This window comes from Dendrobates tinctorius, unplaced genomic scaffold (genome assembly GCF_039654945.1).
Source record: "Dendrobates tinctorius isolate UK_male_01 unplaced genomic scaffold, ASM3965494v1 ptg000102l, whole genome shotgun sequence".
In the NCBI taxonomy this organism is placed as follows: Eukaryota; Metazoa; Chordata; class Amphibia; order Anura; family Dendrobatidae; genus Dendrobates; species Dendrobates tinctorius.
The window spans coordinates 3,667,648-3,686,649 of NW_027361770.1; the positions used below are offsets into that span (position 1 = coordinate 3,667,648).

Sequence of the window (19,002 nt, forward strand, 5' to 3'; positions counted from 1 at the left end):
ATATTGTTCCTGTTTGCTCCTGGATAAAGAAGCTCTGTTGTCACACACTTGGAGAGTATTGTGAGTAATCCGCTGCCAACAAAAATAAACTTTTTTGAATTTAACAAATGGCTGCAATGAAGCAAAGAGTCAAAAATTTAAAGGGGTCTGAATTCTTTCTGTACCCACTCTATGTATATGAGAAGAAAACCAGGCAGCATGATACGTACAGAGGCAAAAAGTGCCAATTGGCACACATACACTAGAAAAAAGGCTCAAGCTCCATATATGCATGAAGAATAGGACGACAGCGGAGCATATAAAATAGCAAGAATTTTATTAGTATCATAATAGTGAAATCATATCAAAAAGTAGTACAAAATGAGTACAAAAATTACATAATAATCGATACCCTCATTTTCTCCCTTTTTCCTTAGTGTATCTCACAGCTCAGTGTCAGCACAAGAAATATACATATAAAGGCACATATAAACCCCCAATAAAATGAGTAGTATGTAAATGTCCCTAAAGAAAAATAGGACATGTATGCAGTGTCACAGAATGGGGCTAAAATGGCCTCGGTGCTGGAACCAACACTGTGCTCAGAATAAGAACTGTTGTGAGTTCATTTTCTGGTCCACCAGTTGTGAGTTCTTCTGCCAGGCTCCCTCTGGTGGTAACAGGAGGTAGTGTGGCTGATTGAATCAGTAGAGATCTGCCACCTGATAATGAGGATGACGATTGGACCTCCGGAATCTCAGACTGGACTTAAGACAGCCGATTCCCTATTCTGGTGCTGGTGATTCCTTCTGGCTTGTCAGGTCTTGGTTTTCAGCTCTGTTCCAGTCATCTAAAGCTAAGTTTTTCTGCTAATGTTCACACTTGATTTTGTTGGTCTATTCAGTTTTTTGCGTGGTCAGCCAGCCCTGGCTGGGGCTGTGCTGAATTTCCACTCTTATTTACCTGTATTTGCCAATTTGCTTTTTGTCCCTTATTAGATTGGCCTTTTTGCCCTGTCTCAGAATATTTCAGAGTGCTGATATAGTGGGAGAAGTCTAGTGACTTCAGAGTTAATTTTGCTATCAGAAGTGTTGGACATTATTTTTGTAGGGTTTTTTGCAGATTGCAGACAGTGTCTTTCCTTTCCTATCCTTTCTAGTTAGTTTGGGTCCCATCGTTTGCTCAGCCTATTTTCCTGCCTGTGTTTGTGCTTTGATCTTGTTTCACCGTCAATACATGTGTGGGGGCTGTCTTTCCTTTGGGGCCTGCTCTGGGGCAGTTAGTTTTCCCCTTTTCTTGCTTCAGGCTTATGTAGTTCTCCGGCTGTGACGAAGCATCTAGGATCATCATAAGTATGCTCCACGGCTGCTGCTAGTTGTGTGGTTAAGATCAGGGATCTGCAATCTGCATAGTTACCAACCTCTCTGGTTTTCTGTGACTTAGCTTTTTTTTTTCTCCTCGGTGACCCATTCATAACAGAATCACCATCCATACCGCAGATTCTAGGGTACTCAAAAGCAGGAAAAAGTTGTTAAAAAAGTGTCAGAATTTTTTTTTTTTATATTTTTTCCTCTTTTTTTCTGGGGCCGTAGGAGGATTTTTTTCCTAATGGAGATTAAGCAATTGTCTGATCATGTGGAGCAACTTGCTGCTGAAGTACAGGGAATTTCCACGTACCTCATTCAGTCACATGCTGCTGAACCTAAGATCCCTACTCCTGATGTGTTTTCAGGGGATTGGTCTAAATTTCTGAATTTTAAGAATAATTGTAAATTATTTCTTGCCTTGAAACCTAACTCATCGGGGAGCTCTGTGCAGCAGGTTAAAATTGTCATCTCCTTGCTGCGCAGCGATCCCCAGGATTGGGCTTTTTCTCTGACACCTGAAAATCCTATTCTGACTAATGTGGATGCATTTTTTCAAGCCTTGGGGTTGTTGTATGATGAACCTAATGCTGTTGATCAAGCTGAGAGAACCCTGTTGGCATTAAACCAGGGTCGGGATTCTGCAGAGTTATACTGTCAAAAATTCCGAAAGTGGGCAGTGTTATGAATGAGTCACCGAAGAGGAAAAAACAAAAAGCAAGCTAAGCCCAGAAAACCGGAGAGGTTGGTAACTAGCGGCTTGCAGACCCCTGATCCTATCCACAACAACTAGCAGTAGCCGTGGAGCGCGCCTACGGTGGTCCTAGACACCTCGTCATGGCTGGAGAACTAAATAAGCCTAAAGAAAGAAAGGGAAAATCTAACCTGCCCCAGAGCAGACCCCAAAGCAATAGACAGCCCCCAACATGTATTGTCGGTGAAATAAGATGAAAACACAGACACAGGTAGAAAGATAGGCTGAGCAAACAATGGGGCCCTCACTAACTAGAAAGGACAGGAAAGAAAAGCTGCTGTCTGCAATCACGCAAAAAACCCTGCCAAAAAGAATGTCCAACACGTCTGATAGAAAAAGGCCCTGAAAATCACTATATCAGCACTCAGGTATATTCTGAAGACAGAGCAAAAGAGATCAACTGATCAGAGACAAAATGGGGATTCAGCCAGGGCTGGCTGAACACAAAAACTAAGTAAACCAGACAAAAACTCATATGAACAATAGCAGAGAAAACAGCTTTAGGAAGGCAGGAACCAAACTGGAAACCAGGAGCCACAGTCAGGAAAAATCACCAGCAAGAAACTAGGGAGTCGGCTGCCTTAAATCCAATAAGAAACTCCTGATGTCCAATCGCAGTCCTCTTCCTCAGGTGGCTGGTCTCTGCCATTTAGATCAGCTTCATTACCTCCCTTCACCAACAGAGGGAGTCCAGATAGAGAACTCACTACTCCTCTGTCAGCACAGCCAGCTCCATAACCCTCACCAGAAGCCAGAGGCAAACCTGAAAATGAGCTCACAACAGGGCGGTCCTTACTACATGGAATGATAGTGCATTGGCAGCTCTCTTTCGGAAGGGTTTATCAGAGACCATAAAAGATGTTATGGTGGAATTTCCTGTTCCCTCTGGTCTGGATGATTCTATGTCATTAGCCATTCAAGTTGATTGACGTTTACGTGAACGTAAAACTACACGGGAGGCGCTGCCACCTTTTGAACAAACGTCTGAACCTATGCAATGTGATGGGGTTTTGTCTAGGGCGCAATGTCAGGAGTTTAGAAGGCGTAATAAGCTGTGTTTTTTCTGTGGAGACGTCTCTCATACTATTTCTGTCTGCCCTAAATGAGAGAAACGCTTTGCACACACATTTGCTGTGGGCAGTGTACAACCTAAGTTTCTTTTGGCAATTACACTGATCTGCTCCTTATCCACGTTTTCAACGAAGGCTTTTGTGGATTCAGGAGCAGCGTTGAATCTGATGGATTTGGACTTTGCTAAACGTTGTGGTTTTTCCATGACGCCTCTGCGGACGCCTATTCCTTTGAGGGGTATTGATGCTACTCCTTTGGCGGAGAATAAACCTCAGTTTTGGACCCAAGTGACAATGTGAGTTGCCCCAGACCACCAAGAAAATTGTAAATTTTTGGTGCTGCATAATTTGCATGATACTATTGTTCTGGGTTTTCCTTGGTTGCAAACTCATAATCCAGTTTTGGATTGAAAATCTAGGTCTGTGGTGAGTTGGGGTTGTCAATGTGTTCTTAGGGACACTCCTGTTTTATCCACCTCTCCTCAGTCTCATGATATTCCTGATTATCTAGCTGATTTTTCTGATGAATTTAGTGAGAGCAAGTCTGCGTCTTTGCCTCCTCATAGGAGTTGTGTGCAATTGAGTTGATGCCTGGGTGTAAATTTCCCAAGGGTCGGCTTTTCAACTTATCAGTACCCGAACATGATGCTATGCGATCCTATATTAAGGAGTCGTTGGAGAAGGGTCATATTAGATGATCCTCGTCACCTTTAGGTGCTGGGGTTTTTTTTGTGGCCAAGAAAGATGGTTCATTAAGACCGTGTATTGATTATCGTTCCCTTAACAAGATGACGGTTAAATATCAGTACCCGTTACCTCTGATGTCTGATTTATTCTCCAGAGTTAAGAGTGCCTGCTGGTTTACTAAGCTTGACCTCAGGGGGGCGTATAATCTTATTCACATCAAGCACGGGGATGAATGGAAGACGGCGTTTAATACTCCGGAGGGACATTTTGAGTACCTGGTGATGCCTTTTGGGCTCACTAATGCCCCTTCTGTCTTCCAGTCCTTTAAGAAGGATATTTTCCGTGACTTTGTGGATAAGTTTTTGATCATCAATCTGGATGATATTTTGATCTTTTCTAGTGATTAGGATTCTCACGTGGAACACGTCCGGACTGTGTTCCGGCTTTTGAGGGAGAATTCCCTGTTTGTTAAGGGATCGAAATGCCTCTTTGGTGTACAGAGGATTTCATTTTTGGGATTTATCTTGTCTCCATCGACTATTGAAATGGACCCGACCAAGGTACAGGCATTTATGATTGGGTTCAGCCTACTTCTTTGAAGGCCCTCCAGAAGTTTTTGGGTTTTGCTAATTTCTATCGTAAATTTATAGGTAATTTTTCTTGTATTGTCAAACCACTGACTGATCTGACCAAGAAGGGCGCTGATGTGCTGAATTGGTCTCCTGAGGCTGTCTCAGCATTTCAGGAGCTTTAGGCCGGAGTCACACTGGCGAGGAATACGGGTGCGTGAGAGGCGCAAAAAGCACGCATTAGACACGGACCGATGATTCTCTATGGGGTCACTCGCACCAGGCGTATATTTCTCCTCCGGATCCTCCGCTCCGTGCCACTCGCAGCATGCTGCGATTGTCAGCGTACTACGCCCGTAGCACGCCAATGCAAGTCTATGGGTGCGCAAAAAATACGGATTACACACTGAACACACGTGTGACCTGCGAGCAATACGCAGGTCTTTTGGCTGGTGAACATGAAATGGGCCAATCCATCATCAGGAAGCGTAGACATGCAAATGAGCTCAAAAAGCGCTCCAGACATCCAGGAAGTACGCCTCCACGGAGTACAGCAGCAGCATGGCGTCCACTTACATAAATGTGGAGATGCTAATTGTGCTGGTGCAGGAGCGTCCAGAAATATGGGACCCACGCGACGCAAACTATGCGAACCGCACAAGAAAGGAGGCGTCATGGAGGCGCATCTGTCGCCAGATGTACCATGACTTCGGTGACAGACCACGTGATGAGCAGCAGAAAATTCGTAAGTGCACCCATAAAAATGTAATTAACGTTAGCGCGCGCTATAAAATGACTCTACAATCAGCCCCCCCCCCTTCCTGGGCATGTAATTTTAGCCTCATGAGGCCGTTACATTAGGATGTGACACGTGGCTTCACACAGCCATAATTAGGGGTTTAGGCCACAAGCTCCTCATCCTCCTAGCCACAAAAATTAGTTTCAGGGGAGCTAATGAGACCCTGGGTATCGGCCCAATTACATATGCCACCATGGGTAGAACGCACACCCCATAAGGCCCAATGCCTAGACTACTGTTTGAAAATGTGACCTCTCAAATATGTGATTTTGACAATCTTTCCTGTCACATTGCAGTGGAAGATGTGATGAAATGGTGGAGAAGCATCCGGGACCAGTACCGCCGGGAACGCCAGCAGCGGTCCAGGAGTGGGGATGCTGGCCATGTCAAGCGGAAATATATATATTATGACCGGCTGAACTTCCTCGCCCCAATTCTGGCTCTGAGACCGTAAGTACATACCTCACACCACATGACACAAAAACATTACACAAATACTTTACAGGGACAAAAATATTGATGTATTTTTGCCTCTGTTCTATTTCATAACAGAACTCAATCCAACCTTACGGATCGAGGAACGGCCTCAGAGGCAGAGCCCGTTATTGATCCTGTAGGGGATGAGGTGGCTGGCCCATCTTCTCCCCCTACAAGAAGGATGTCTGAAGAGGAGGCATCACAAGAGCACACAATGGCTGCCCGACACAACACACCACCAGGACGGTCTGCAGCTGCAACCTCACCCATCCTGGAAGAGATGGGCAACTTGAGCAGCAGCCCAACTGCCCAGATCAGGCCCTCCCCACAGGCTGCTCTAGCAACACGGCGAATAAGAAGAAGGCGCCAGGTCGCCATTCAAGAGAGCAGGACCAATGTGGACACTGGGGTGCTGAATTACTTGTCCAGAGTCACTACAGATGATGGTGAGGAGGCCTATGCACGTAGCCTCACCCTTTATCTCCGTGCCCTTACCCGTAAGGTCAGGCTCCGTATTAGGGGATGTATTCAGATCCTGCTTGATGCAAGCACCCCCCCCAATACCCCATATGAGGTGTTTGAATTTCTGGAGAGGTGGCAGCTGTCACCAAGAAATTTAATGCGCATGAGACCATCCACACAGAAGCTTGCTCAAGCAGGGTCTGAACAGCCCCTAATACGTGGGCCAACACCTCAACCCCTTCCTCCCCCTACCCATCCTTCTATTCCGCAGCCCCAAATGTCTTCATCAAGCCAACCCCACCAATATGGCCACTTGTACCCACCCAGTGTTGGAGGCTGGTCCCAACCTGGTTGGGGACGATCTGGCTATCTTGGTGGGTATGAGCCACGGGCCTACCATAGCCAACAAGAAGCCCCTCACCATCATTATTATTCTGGCCAGTATCACCAACAGGCCCAGGAGGCTGGACAACAACAGCATCATGGGCAACAGTATGGCCCCACACAGGGCGATGTTGGCCACAATGTCCAGCAGCACCCACAGGCTGTTCCTCCCCGTTCCCCTTCCCCTACATATGAGGATTTATGAATCAAAACTTTGGAGATGTCCAGTGACATGTAACTGGTGCTTCTAATCTAGACAAAAAAACAGGTGTTCTCCTTCACCAACATTTAGAACATAATTTAACACTCACATTTGTAAACAATGTTTTCCAAACATATGAAACAATCCATCATGACAGGCAACGCTACCTCACGCCTTTCACACAGATATTACATGTGTGTATAAAAGAGAATATTTAAATGCGCTATACTGTTACCTGAAAGGATGAAAATACACTAATCACTTGTTAATGCATAGGAAAGGTGTGCTTGCCTTTAGTTAAGTAGTCAACTTTGTTATTAGCATTCTCTAGTAAACCAATTTGAGGCGACCAGCATTCTCTATGTCTTAACAAGTGAGTTTTGTATTTTTATCCTTTCCAGTATAGCATGCTTAAATATTGTCTGTTCTACAGACAGGTAATATCTGTGTGAAAGATGTGAGGTAGCCTTGCCTGTCATGGTGGAATCTTTCTATGTTTGGAAAACATTATGAGGAAATGTGAGTGTTATCTTATTGACTTTATTTTGGTGATGGAGCTCACCCTTTGTTGCCTAATCCAGGTTAATGTAGGCATGCAGCAATGTTGTTATTGCATAATGTTTGTTGCAGTTTTTTTCTGGTATGTTAATGTTACATCAAGTTAACGAAGGCCCAAAGGGTCATTTTGGCCATTGCCAAATTTGTGTTATGGCAAAATTATGTTTGCCTTTAAGCAAAACCCAAAAAAAAAAGGCAAAACTAAAAATTTGTCTACTCTAGTTAACGTCTCTGTGTGATTTCTCACTATCCCTCACAACATACTAACAGACACCAACCAATGCAAAGAAACACTCATAGAATCATAAAAAGGCTTGAGTAATATATATTTAGACACACTTTGACCAAAAAAAAATTAGAACATAGACACAGCATTCTCTTGCCAAGAAGTAGCCCCCTCAGGTGAGATAAAGTAATTAGTGAATATATCACGCACTTTGAGGCCAGAGAGCGGTCTACGTTGAGGGATGATAGGTGGTCTCACCCTGCGCACATTGTCCGGCCTACGCACAACACCATCAGAGGAGGAGCAATCATGTATCCTGGTGAAGTTATGCAGAACAACACAGGCTTTCACAACTTCATTCACATTTTGCTCACTCAACTGAATGGCAGACTGGAGTACCCGCCATTTGGCACAAAGAATCCCAAAGGAACACTCCACCAGTCGCCTAGCACGTGATAGGCGCAAGTTAAAAATTCTGCGCCTGTGGTCAAGGTTGCGCCGGGGATATGGCCTCATGACATTACGTGATAACTGAAAGGCCTCATCTGCCACAAGGACATAAGGGACTGATTGTTCGGGGGAGCCTGGTAGCTGGCGTGGTGGTGGTAGATCCAACTGGTTGGTGCGTAGCCGCCGACCCATTATGGAAGTATTGAAGACTCTAGAGTCTCCCGTCCTTCCATAGGCCCCAATGTCAACAATTATAAACTTGTATTGAGGGTCTACCAGAGCCAACAATACAACAGAAAAGTATTGCTTATAATTGAAGAATTGGGACCCTGAGTTCGGCGGCTTACGCACCCTGATATGTTTGCCATCCAGGGCCCCAATACAATTTGGAAACTGGCAGTCCTCCTCAAAGTCCCTTGAAATCCTTAACCAGTCTTCCATCCTGGGCTCGGGTAGGAACACCTGATGGAGTCTTGTCCAGATTTGTGCACATGTAGACCTCACTATGCCTGAAATGGTGGACTTTCCAATGAGAAACTCATGGTGGAGGGCGGCATAAGACAGGCCAGTGGACAGGAAGCTGTAGAACAACAGAAATAGTCCAGGTTAGAATGGCTAAAGTAAAAAAAAATCAGTTACATGCCGACCAAACTTGGTAGGAAATGAGAGAGAACAACACACACATATTTGGTGGCACAATGAATAAGTGATATGCAGTACATATTAGATGTAACATTGTGCTGTGTCAGGTGAAACATATTTTGAGTAAGATGAGGGTATTAAACATTGTCCAAGAAGGCCAAAAAACATAAATTAACACACACATTATGAACATAGAGAATGTGGTTGTGGAGTACATACCGTATTGTGAGTAGAAGTCGCTCCTCTGCAGATATGGCTTGGCGCATCCTAGTGTCCTGAAATGTGATCCCAGGGCGCACTGTCTCCAAGAGGCGATCAAATGTGGAAATGCTCATTCGACAGTACTGGTAAAATTTGTCCAGATGCTCCCGCAGAGACGAATAGAGGCGGTGAAAATGCCCTCTTGTGAGTCGTTGCCTCAAAAGTGGATGTACCCACATGCGTCTCCTCCTCCGCGGATCCACTATCACAGGATATGGTTGGCCAAAGCGCCGTGACAAAAGCCAGGTAAAGAGAACCTGCTCGGTTGTATTGAATGTCAGACCCTCTGACATGCTGCACAAAGAACACCAACACACCTCGTGAAAGCAAGGTGAGAAATGTACAGAATGTAGGCAGCCACCTGTTTCTGAGTATCTAAATAGGGTGCAGGCTAATGATTTAAATTGTTTGCAGGCCTCAAAACCGTTAAATGTCCATTTTGCAAGGCTGCGAGAAAATCTCGCCATACGGATTGCATACGGATTGCATACGGAGACACACATGCGCAAAATACGCGACCTCACCTTGCTTACGGATGACCTACGGACCACTATTTAGTGGTCATTGATCCGTATTACGCATGTAAAATACGGAGCGTATTTTGCGCAGGTTAGTGTGACTCCAGCCTAAGCAGAGATTTACTTCAGCTCCAGTTTTATGGCAACCTGATGTCTCACTTCCATTTTAGGTAAAGGTAGATGCTTCTGAGATTGGTGCAGGAGCTGTTTTGTCCCAAAAAGACCCTGTGACTTCTAACATGAATCCCTGTGCCTTCTTTTCTTGAAAGTTCTCCCCATCTGAATGCAACAATGACGTAGGGAATCGGGAATTGTTGGCCATGAAATGGGCATTTGAGGAGTGGAGACATTGGTTGGAGGGAGCTAGACATCAAGTTGTGGTCCTCACCGATCACAAGAATTTGATTTACCTGGAGTCGGCCAAACGCTTGAATCCTAGACAGGCTAGATGGGCCTTGTTTTTCACGCGTTTTAATTTTGTGGTCTCTTTTCTTCCGGGCACTAAGAATGTTAAGGCAGACGCCCTTTCTAGGAGTTTCTTTGCCGATTCCCTTAGTGTGACCGAGCCTACTACCATCCTAGGTGAGGGGGTAGTTCTTTCTGCCATTTCGCCTGATTTGAGATGCGCCCTGGAGGAATTTCAGGAGGATAAACCTGAGCGTTGCCCTATGGGAAAATTGTATGTTCCTGACCAGTGGAGAGAGAGTGATGTCTGAAATTCATTGCTCCGTATTGGCTGGTCATCCAGGTATTTTTGGTACCAGAGATTTGGTGAGTCAGTCTTTTTGGTGGCCTGCCTTATCTCGTGATTTCAGGAATTTTGTACAGTCCTGTGGGACTTGTTCTCCGTCTAAACCCTGTTCTCGTTCTAGTGGGTTGCTGAGATGCCGGGGCCGGTGCCCAAGAGGCCATGGACCCATATCTCAATGGATTTTATTTCTGATCTTCCTGTCTCTCAGAGGATGACTGTTATCTGGGTGATTTGTGATAGATTTTCGAAGATGGTCCATCTTGTACCACTCCCAAAGTTGCCATCTTCCGCTGAGCTTGTGCCCTTGTTTTTACAACAGGTGGTTCGGTTACATGGGATTCCTGAGAACATTGTGTGCGACAGAGGAGTCCAGTTTGTTTCCAGATTCTGGAAATCCTTTTGTTCCAATCTGGGAATTCAGTTATCCTTCTCCTCCGCGTTTCATCCCCAAACCAATGGATAGACTGAGAGAAAAAAACAGACCTTGGAGTCTTATATCTGCTGATCAGGATGATTGGATCTCATTTTTGCCCTTGGCCAAATTCGCACTGAACAATAGAGCTAGTTCTGCCACTTTGATGTCACCCTTTTTCTGTAATTTTGGGTTTCATCCTCGATTCTCTTCAGGGCAAGTGGAATATTCGTCTTGCCCAGGTGTGGTTGAGAGAATGCAGCAGATATGGGACCAAGTGGTGGATAAGTTGTCACTCTCTCAGGAAAAGGCCCAGCGATTTTCCAACCGGCATAGGACCATTGGTCCCCGGTTTAAAGTGGGTGATATGGTTTGGTTGTCGTCTAAGAATATTCCTATGAAGGTTGCATCTCCAAAATTTAAGCCACGATTTATTGGACCTTATAAGATTTTGGAGATTCTTAATCCTGTTTCTTTTCGATTTGCTCTTCCAGTTACGTTCAAGATCCATAACGTATTTCACAAATCTCTGTTGAAGAGGTTTGTTGAGCCAGTGGTGCCTATGGCAGCACCTCCTGACCCTGTGTTGGTTGAAGGCAATGTGGAATATGAGGTAGAGAAAATATTGGATTCTCGTTTGGTTAGACGGAGACTCCAGTATTTGGTCAAATAGAAGGGTTATGGCCAGGAGGATAATTCTTGGGTCTCTGCCTCAGATAGTCATGCCAATAGATTGGTTTGTGCTTTTCACTGGGCCCATCCTGATCGGCCTGGTGGCGTGGATGAGGGTTCGTTGACCCCTCCTCAAGGGGGGGTACTGTTGTGAGTTCATTTTCTGGTCCACCAGTTGTGAGTTCTCCTGCCAGGCTCCCTCTGGTGGTAACAGGAGGTAGTGAGGCTGATTTAATCAGTAGAGATCTGCCACCTGATAATGAGGATGACGATTGGACCTCCGGAATCTCAGACTGGACTTAAGACAGCCGATTCCCTATTCTGGTGCTGGTGATTCCTTCTGGCTTGTCAGGTCTTGGTTTTCAGCTCTGTTCCAGTCATCTAAAGCTAAGTTTTTCTGCTAATGTTCACACTTGATTTTGTTGGTCTATTCAGTTTTTTGTGTGGTCAGCCAGGCCTGGCTGGGGCTGTGCTGAATTTCCACTCATATTTACCTGTATTTGCCAATTTGCTTTTTGTCCCTTGTTAGATTGGTCTCTTTTTGCTCTGTCTCAGAATATTTCAGAGTGCTGATATAGTGGGAGAAGTCTAGTGACTTCAGAGTTAATTTTGCTATCAGAAGTGTTGGACATTATTTTTGTAGGGTTTTTTGCAGATTGCAGACAGTGTCTTTCCTTTCCTATCCTTTCTAGTTAGTTTGGGCCCCATCGTTTGCACAGCCTATTTTCCTGCCTGTGTTTGTGCTTTCATCTTGTTTCACCATCAGTACATGCGTGGGGGCTGTCTTTCCTTTGGGGTCTGCTCTGGGGCAGTTATTTTTCCCCTTTTCTTGCTTCAGGCTTATGTAGTTCTCCGGCTGTGGTGAAGCGTCTAGGACAGGGGTGGGGAATCTTTTTTCTGCCAAGGGTCATTTGGATATTTATACCATCCTTTGGGGGGCGTACAAACTCCGCCCACAAAGTACATCCTGACCCTGGCACTGGTTTCATGACTTAATCTTTCATTGCATGCCCTTCAATATTCAATAGGGAACACTGCGTGTGTGTGCGCTAACTGAGCAAGAAGAAATTAATGAGCTTGTGGCAATTAAAATACAGCTCCCTGCCCAAGAATGCAGTCCCTGAGAATCTGCTCGGGGGCCTGATAAAAGGTCATCGAGGGCCGTAAATGGCCATGGGGCCTGACGTTCCCCACTCCTGGTCTAGGATCACCGTAGGTACGCTCCATGGCTGCTGCTAGTTGTGTGGTCAGTCAGGTGACTAAGTCACATGGGTCCTATGGACCAATGGCAGCAGGTGTAGGCAGCGCATATGCCGAGGAGGCGCCAAGTCCAGCTTTCATCTCGGCGTCTCCTTCTCATCCTACGGAGACCGGGGGCGGGGCACAAGTCCTGGGCCGGAGTCACGTGAGAGGGGAGGTGCCAGACACCGCTCAGAAGCAGGAACACTGAGGCCACAATCACCCACATGCGCGTAGCTGCTGAAAACACATATTATGTGTACTGTATATCACTGACGAAGGCATATAATTGGAATAGTCCTCAGAACAGAACACCCGATTATTTCCAACACAAGCAAATACAGACAATACAAGCAGTAAACCCATACGAAAAGTGATACAGGCCACATGTAGAAATATATATATATATATATATATATATATAGCATAAATATATGCAATAAGAAGATATTTAGAGGATATCCTGAAGGTGCCAGATCTTCCATCAGGGAGCAGGAAATAAGGATATGAAGGGAAGGTAGGCGTATATAGAATAACTAAAATAGACAAAAACGACAAGTAATTAAAAACATGAAGAAAAGAAATAAAACCAGATCCAGCCAAAGCAAAAGGGGAGGCCATATATACCACATAAGGTAGATGACCGCAAGCAATCGTGATATACAACCTAACCAAAAAATCAGATAAGCCCTACTACAAAAAGAGGAAAAACTAAGTGACTCGTTCAGGCCATGAGGAGTCATAGTGTTAAGGCGTACTGTCTATCCTGCTTCTCGTTGGGCTAGGAGTTTCTTATAGTCGCCCCCTCTGACACCAAGGTGAACCTTCTCAATCCCTCTAAACCGTAAGGAGGCTGCATCATAGTTATGTTTTAATTTAAAGTGACATAGTAGCAGATTTCCTGCTCCCTGATGGAAGATCTGGTACCTTCAAGATATCCTCTAAATAACATCATCTTATTGCATATATTTATATTTCTACATGTGGCCTGTATCATTTTTTGTATTGTTTTACTGCTTGTATTGTCTGTATTTGCTTGGGTTGGAAATAATTGGGTGTTCTGAGGACTATTCCAATTATATGCCTTTGACAGTGATATACACATGATATGTGTTTTCAGCAGCTGCGCGCATGTAGGCGATTGTGGCCTCAGTGTTCCTGCTTCTGAGCGGTGTCTGGCACCTCCCCTCTCACGTGACTCTGGCCCGGGACTTGCGCCCCGCCCCCAGTCTCCGTGGGATGAGAAGGAGACGCCGGGATGAAAGCTGGACTTGACGCCTCCTCGGCATATGCGCCGCCTACACCCGCTGCCATTGGTCCATAGGACCCACGTGACTTAGTCACCTGACTTACCACCAATGAGATATGAAGGTCATTCTGGCGTTTGTCTCATCACATCCCCTTGAGAAAGCTGGTTGACGCTGGGCGAAACGCACGTCGGGGGTCTCCTACCGATCCATCCTGGTGTCCCATACCTGATCCTTATAGGTAAGCACCGTTCTGCACCATAATCATTCCCATATGGGTCACATTTAACTGCGTTGGGCAGCCAACTGCCGGGACCTGTTGCAATTATCTTATGGGTATGGCACACCGATGCTTTGGGGTCTTTTTTCTATGGTTTTTATTCTGAGCACAGTGTGGGCTCCAACACCGAGGCCATTTTACCCCCATTCTGTGATACTACATACATGTCCTATTTTTCTTTAGGGACATTTACATACTACTCATTTTATTGGGGGTTTATATGTGCCTTTATATGTATATTTCTTGTGCTGACACTGAACTGTGAGATACCTACCCTCATTTTCTCCCTTTTTCCTTAGTGTATCGATTATTATGAAATTTTTGTACTCATTTTGTACTACTTTTTGATATGATGTCACTATTATGATACTAATAAAATTCTTGCTATTTTATATGCTCCGCTGTTCTCCTATTCTCCACTCTATGTATATATATACACAGCAGATAATTCATGGAAAATCCACTTATCTATTTTCTGTGCCTCTCTATAGCAGATTTTGCAGTATATTGCAGTATAGATTAGGTATTAAAGGGAAACTGTCATCAGGTTTTTGCTACCCCATCTAAGAGCAACATGATGTAAGAGCAGCATGATGTGAGAGCAGAGAGACTGATTGTAGCGACTTGTCTCTTACTGAGATGCTTGCTGTCATTTTGATAAAATCACTGTTTTATTTGCTGCAGTTCTCTGAATGTTGCACTCTGTATAACTCCAATAACACCACTATTTGGCAGTCTTCTGCCCATGTACAGTATACAGGGGACGCTGCCAATCAGTGGTGGCGGGGTTATAGAGAGCTCATGAATGCTTCACTACCTGGCAGGAGCTTTACTAGCCTTCTAGTGCTATTCTTCTGCTGTTTGCTGTTAAAACAGTAATTTTATCAAAACCACAGCAAGGAGCCCAGTAAGTGACACATCGCTGGAATCAGGGTCCCTGCCTCTACATTATGCTCTGAGATGGGGTGGCAAAAAAGTGGCGACAGATTCCCTTTAAACATCCTATCCACGAGTAGCAGGAAAAAATATTGCAGATTTTCAGATTTGTAACTCATGTCTCATCTGCTTATTTTATTCCAGTTACTTCCATAGTGCTGATGTATTCCACAGCGATGTGGACATTTTGACGTGCACATCGATCCACTTCCAGTGTAGGGCTCACATTCTAATTTCAGACACACTCGGGTCAATTTCATAAGAAATTAATTAACCCCTTAAGGACCAAGCCTAATTTGCCCTTAATGTTCACATATTTTTTGTTTTTTTTCTACTCTCCCATTCAAAGAGCCATTACATTTTTTTGTACACACAACTTTATGATGGCTTGTTTCTAGTGGGATGAGTTGTATTTGCCCATGGCTCAATTTTGGGCTACGCACAACCTAATACCTAACTTTTATTTATTAGTCTTTAGAAGAAGAAAAAGAAAAAAAAAAAACACACCAATTCTACTTTTGTGTTTTTTTAGATTTTTCTATTTTACACATTTCATTTGCTGCACAAATAAAGTGTAACTTTATTTTGTGGATCAACACAACCATGGCAGTACAAAATATATATATAGTTTAGTTATGAGTTATTACTTTTATACTCTTAATACAATAATTTGTTAATTTTCTGGCTATGGAGATATATGATGACTTTTTTGTGTTTGACAAGATGCAGTCCTCATTAGTCCCATTTTGAGATACAGATGACTTTTTATTACACTTTTTGGAAGGTGGAATAACTGAAAAGCAGTTATTTTTTTTTAATCCAACTAACTTTTTGGTTTAAAAAATATGCCACTTCTTTGCACAGGCCAATACGATAGCTATTCCACAAGTTTAACATCTTTTACTATTTCTAAATTTAAAAAACACTTTAACCCCTTAACCCCGAGCTTTTTTTGGTTTTGCGTTTTCTTTTTTCTCTCCCCTTTTTCCCAGAGCCATAACTTTTATACCTTTCCATCAATATGGCCGTGTGAGGGCTTGTTTTTTGCGGGACGAATTGTACTTTTGAACGACACTATTGATTTTGTCATGCCATGTACTAGAAAATGGGAAAAAAATTCCAAGTGCAGTGAAACTGCAAAAAAAGTGCAATCCCACACTAGTTTTTTTATTTGGCTTTTTTATTAGGTTCACTAAATGCTAAAACTGACCTGCCATTATGATTCTCCAGGTCATTACAAATTCATAGACACCAAACATGTCTAGGTTCTTTTTTTATCTAAGTGGTGAAAAAAAAATTCCAAACTTTGTTCAAAAAATAAAAAATTATTGCGTCATATTCTGATATCCGTAGTGTCTCCAGTTTTTGTGATCTCGGGTTGAGTGAGGGCTTACTTTTTGCGTGCCGAGCTGACATTTTTAATGACACCATTGTTTATTCTGCAAGGAGAATGCAAAACAGTAAAATACAAAAAACAATGCCGGAATTACATCTATCTTCATTAGTGATGAGCGAGTATACTCGTTGCTCGGGTTTTTCTGAGCATGCTTAGGTGACCTCCGAGTATTTTGGTGTGCTCGGAGATTTAGATTTCATCATCTCAGCTGCATGATTTGCCCAGCAGCCGCAAATCATGCAGCTGAGATGGCGAAAACTAAATCTCCGAGCACGCCAAAATACTCAGAAGAAACCCGAGCATGCTCAGAAAACCTCGAGCAACGAGTATATTCGCTCATCACTAATGAAGATAGATGTAATTCCGGCATTGTTTTTTGTATTTTACTGTTTTGCATTCTCCTTGCAGAATAAATAAAGACATGCGTAATCCGGGTCCACACAAAACCCAATTAATAACACTTAAAAACTTTTTTTTTTACGATATTTATTAGTTTTACAAGCAGACTTGAGTATGTAATTCTTTGAACACACTGAAGCTGCGTGCCCACGTTGCATTTTTAAGCGTTTCTGCCACGTTTTTGCCGCTGCGGAAATGCTTAAAAAACGCATTCCCATGCAATCCTATGGGATTCCGCAGTTGCTGTGCCCACGCTGCGGATTTTCCCGCTGCGGAATTGCAAATCCACAGCATGTCAATTAATTCTGCGGAATTGTGGCAATTCTGCCACCATAGGATTGGATTGCATTGAAACGCTCACTTTACGCATGTGGTGTAGGAATTCGTTCTGGTAGGTAATGGCAGGGCTGCAGTAACGAGACAACACACAGGCTTAAAGTCCAATTTCAGTGGTTTAATGTCACGTTGCAAACAGCAGATTAACAGAAAGTAAGGAAAAACATAAATGTTCTCCAGTTTGGAGAACCAATGGCCCCAGACTCACCCCTTGCATGGGACGGGCTTAACTAAGCGGCTGCCAGGTCCGCGGCATCTGCCAGGTGCCATTCCTAGGGTTGTTGAGAGTCTTGCTGCTATAGTCCTGCAGCATGGGGGTCCTGTGTACAAGTTCAGGCTAAGTCCAGTCAAGTTCCTGTAACTTCCAGACACACACTCACCATGTGCCAAATACCAACCTCCATTACATAGCCCATAACCCCTCCCACAAGTGAGGTAGACATCACATGGGCTGATCACGTGACCATGACATAATCGCAGGTCCTGTCTTTAGGGAAAAAAACGGCCAAACATTAAAGCCTTTCTGTCATCTGACGTACTATCCCGTCCATGTGCCCTGGGACTTAATTCCCAGGGACAGGATAGTACGTCACAGCGATCAGCGGCGCCCACGTGGTGAGTGCTGCTGATCGCGGGCGGGTGTCAGCTGATTATCACAGCTGACACCCGGCACAATGTGTCAGGGGCGGTCACGGACCGCCCCTGACACGTTAACCCCTTGCACACAGCGATCAAACACGTTCGCGGTGTACCGGGGGTTAAAGGGAAGCATCGACAGGGAGGGTGCTCCCTCCATGCTTCCCTGAGCCCCCCACAGCAGCGCAATGTGCAGCGCTGCTGCAGGGGGCTCCATCCCTGCAGGTCCCTGAATCCAAGATGGCGATGGGGACCTTCGAGGGCCTGCAGGGAGCTGGCTTCCTCAGTGCCTGCAAAGCGCAGGCATGAGGAAAGCCTGTGCAGTGCCTGTGACAGATCGCTGTCCCCCTGGGACAATGTAATAAAGCAAAAAAAAAAAAAAGGTGACAAAATAATTTAAAAAAAAAAATCGCTAAATAAATAAAAAAAAAGTTCCCTAATAAATTCATTTTTTGGAAATAAAAAAAAAAAAACAATGAAAGTACACATATTTGGTATCGCCGCGTCCGTAATGACCCGCCCTATAAAACTGTCCCACTAGTTAACCCCTCTAGCGAACCCCTTAAAAAATAAAAATAAAAAGACTAAGCAAAAAATAATGATTTATTATCATACCACCAAACAAAAAAGTGCAATAACGCGCGATCAAAAAGATGCATATAAATATCCATGGTACCGCTGAAAACATCTTGTCCCGCAAAAAACGAGCCACCATACAGCATCATCAGCAAAAAAATAAAAAAGTTATAGCTCGCAGAATAAAGCAATGCAAAAATAATTATTTTTTATATAAAATTGTTTTCATTGCATAAAAGCGCCAAAACATTAAAAAAATAAAAATGAAATGAGGTATCACTGTAACCGTACTGACCCAAAGAATAAAAGGGCTTTATCAATTTTACCGCAGGCGGGATGGTATAAACGCACCCCCCAAAAGTAATTCATGAAGCGCTGGTTTTTGTTCATTCTGCGTCCCAAAAATCGGAATAAAAAGCGATCAAAAGATGTCACGTGCCCGAAAATGATACCAATAAAAACATCAACTCGTCCTGCAAAAAAATAGACCTCACATGACTCCGTGGGTCAAAATATGGAAAAATTATAGCTCTCAATATGTGGTGATGCAAAAAATATTTTTACAATAAAAAGCGTCGCTTAGCGTGTGACAACTGCCAAAAATAAAAACCTGCTATAAATAGTAAATCAAACCCCCCGTTATCACCCCCTTAGTTAGGGAAAAATAATAAAATTAAAAGAAAATGTATTTATTTCCATTTTCCCATTAGGGTTAGGGCA

The 19,002-nt window shown here is 43.9% G+C and overlaps 2 protein-coding genes across 2 annotated transcripts in view; one reads left to right on the forward strand and one right to left on the reverse strand.

Moving 5' to 3' along the window:
- The window catches only part of SLC6A19 (solute carrier family 6 member 19), a 338,662-nt gene that overhangs the window by 168,642 nt on the left and 151,018 nt on the right, over positions 1-19,002 (reverse strand). The gene's annotated exons all lie outside the window — the stretch shown is intronic.
- On the forward strand, positions 2,157-6,916 carry LOC141099712 (uncharacterized). Its single transcript, XM_073587682.1, has 2 exons — positions 2,157-5,672; positions 5,775-6,916. The coding sequence occupies exons 1-2, from the start codon at positions 5,446-5,448 to the stop codon at positions 6,748-6,750; spliced, it is 1,203 nt and encodes a 400-aa protein (XP_073443783.1). The 5' UTR covers positions 2,157-5,445; the 3' UTR covers positions 6,751-6,916.

What these genes read in the sequence shown, in the direction of transcription:
- LOC141099712 (XM_073587682.1), top strand. Translation starts at nt 5,446, where the DNA reads ATGCCTAGACTACTGTTTGAAAATGTGACCTCTCAAATATGTGATTTT. An exon ending in CCAATTCTGGCTCTGAGACC is followed by an intron (nt 5,673 to 5,774) that starts GTAAGTACATAC and finishes ATTTCATAACAG; the next exon opens with AACTCAATCCAACCTTACGG.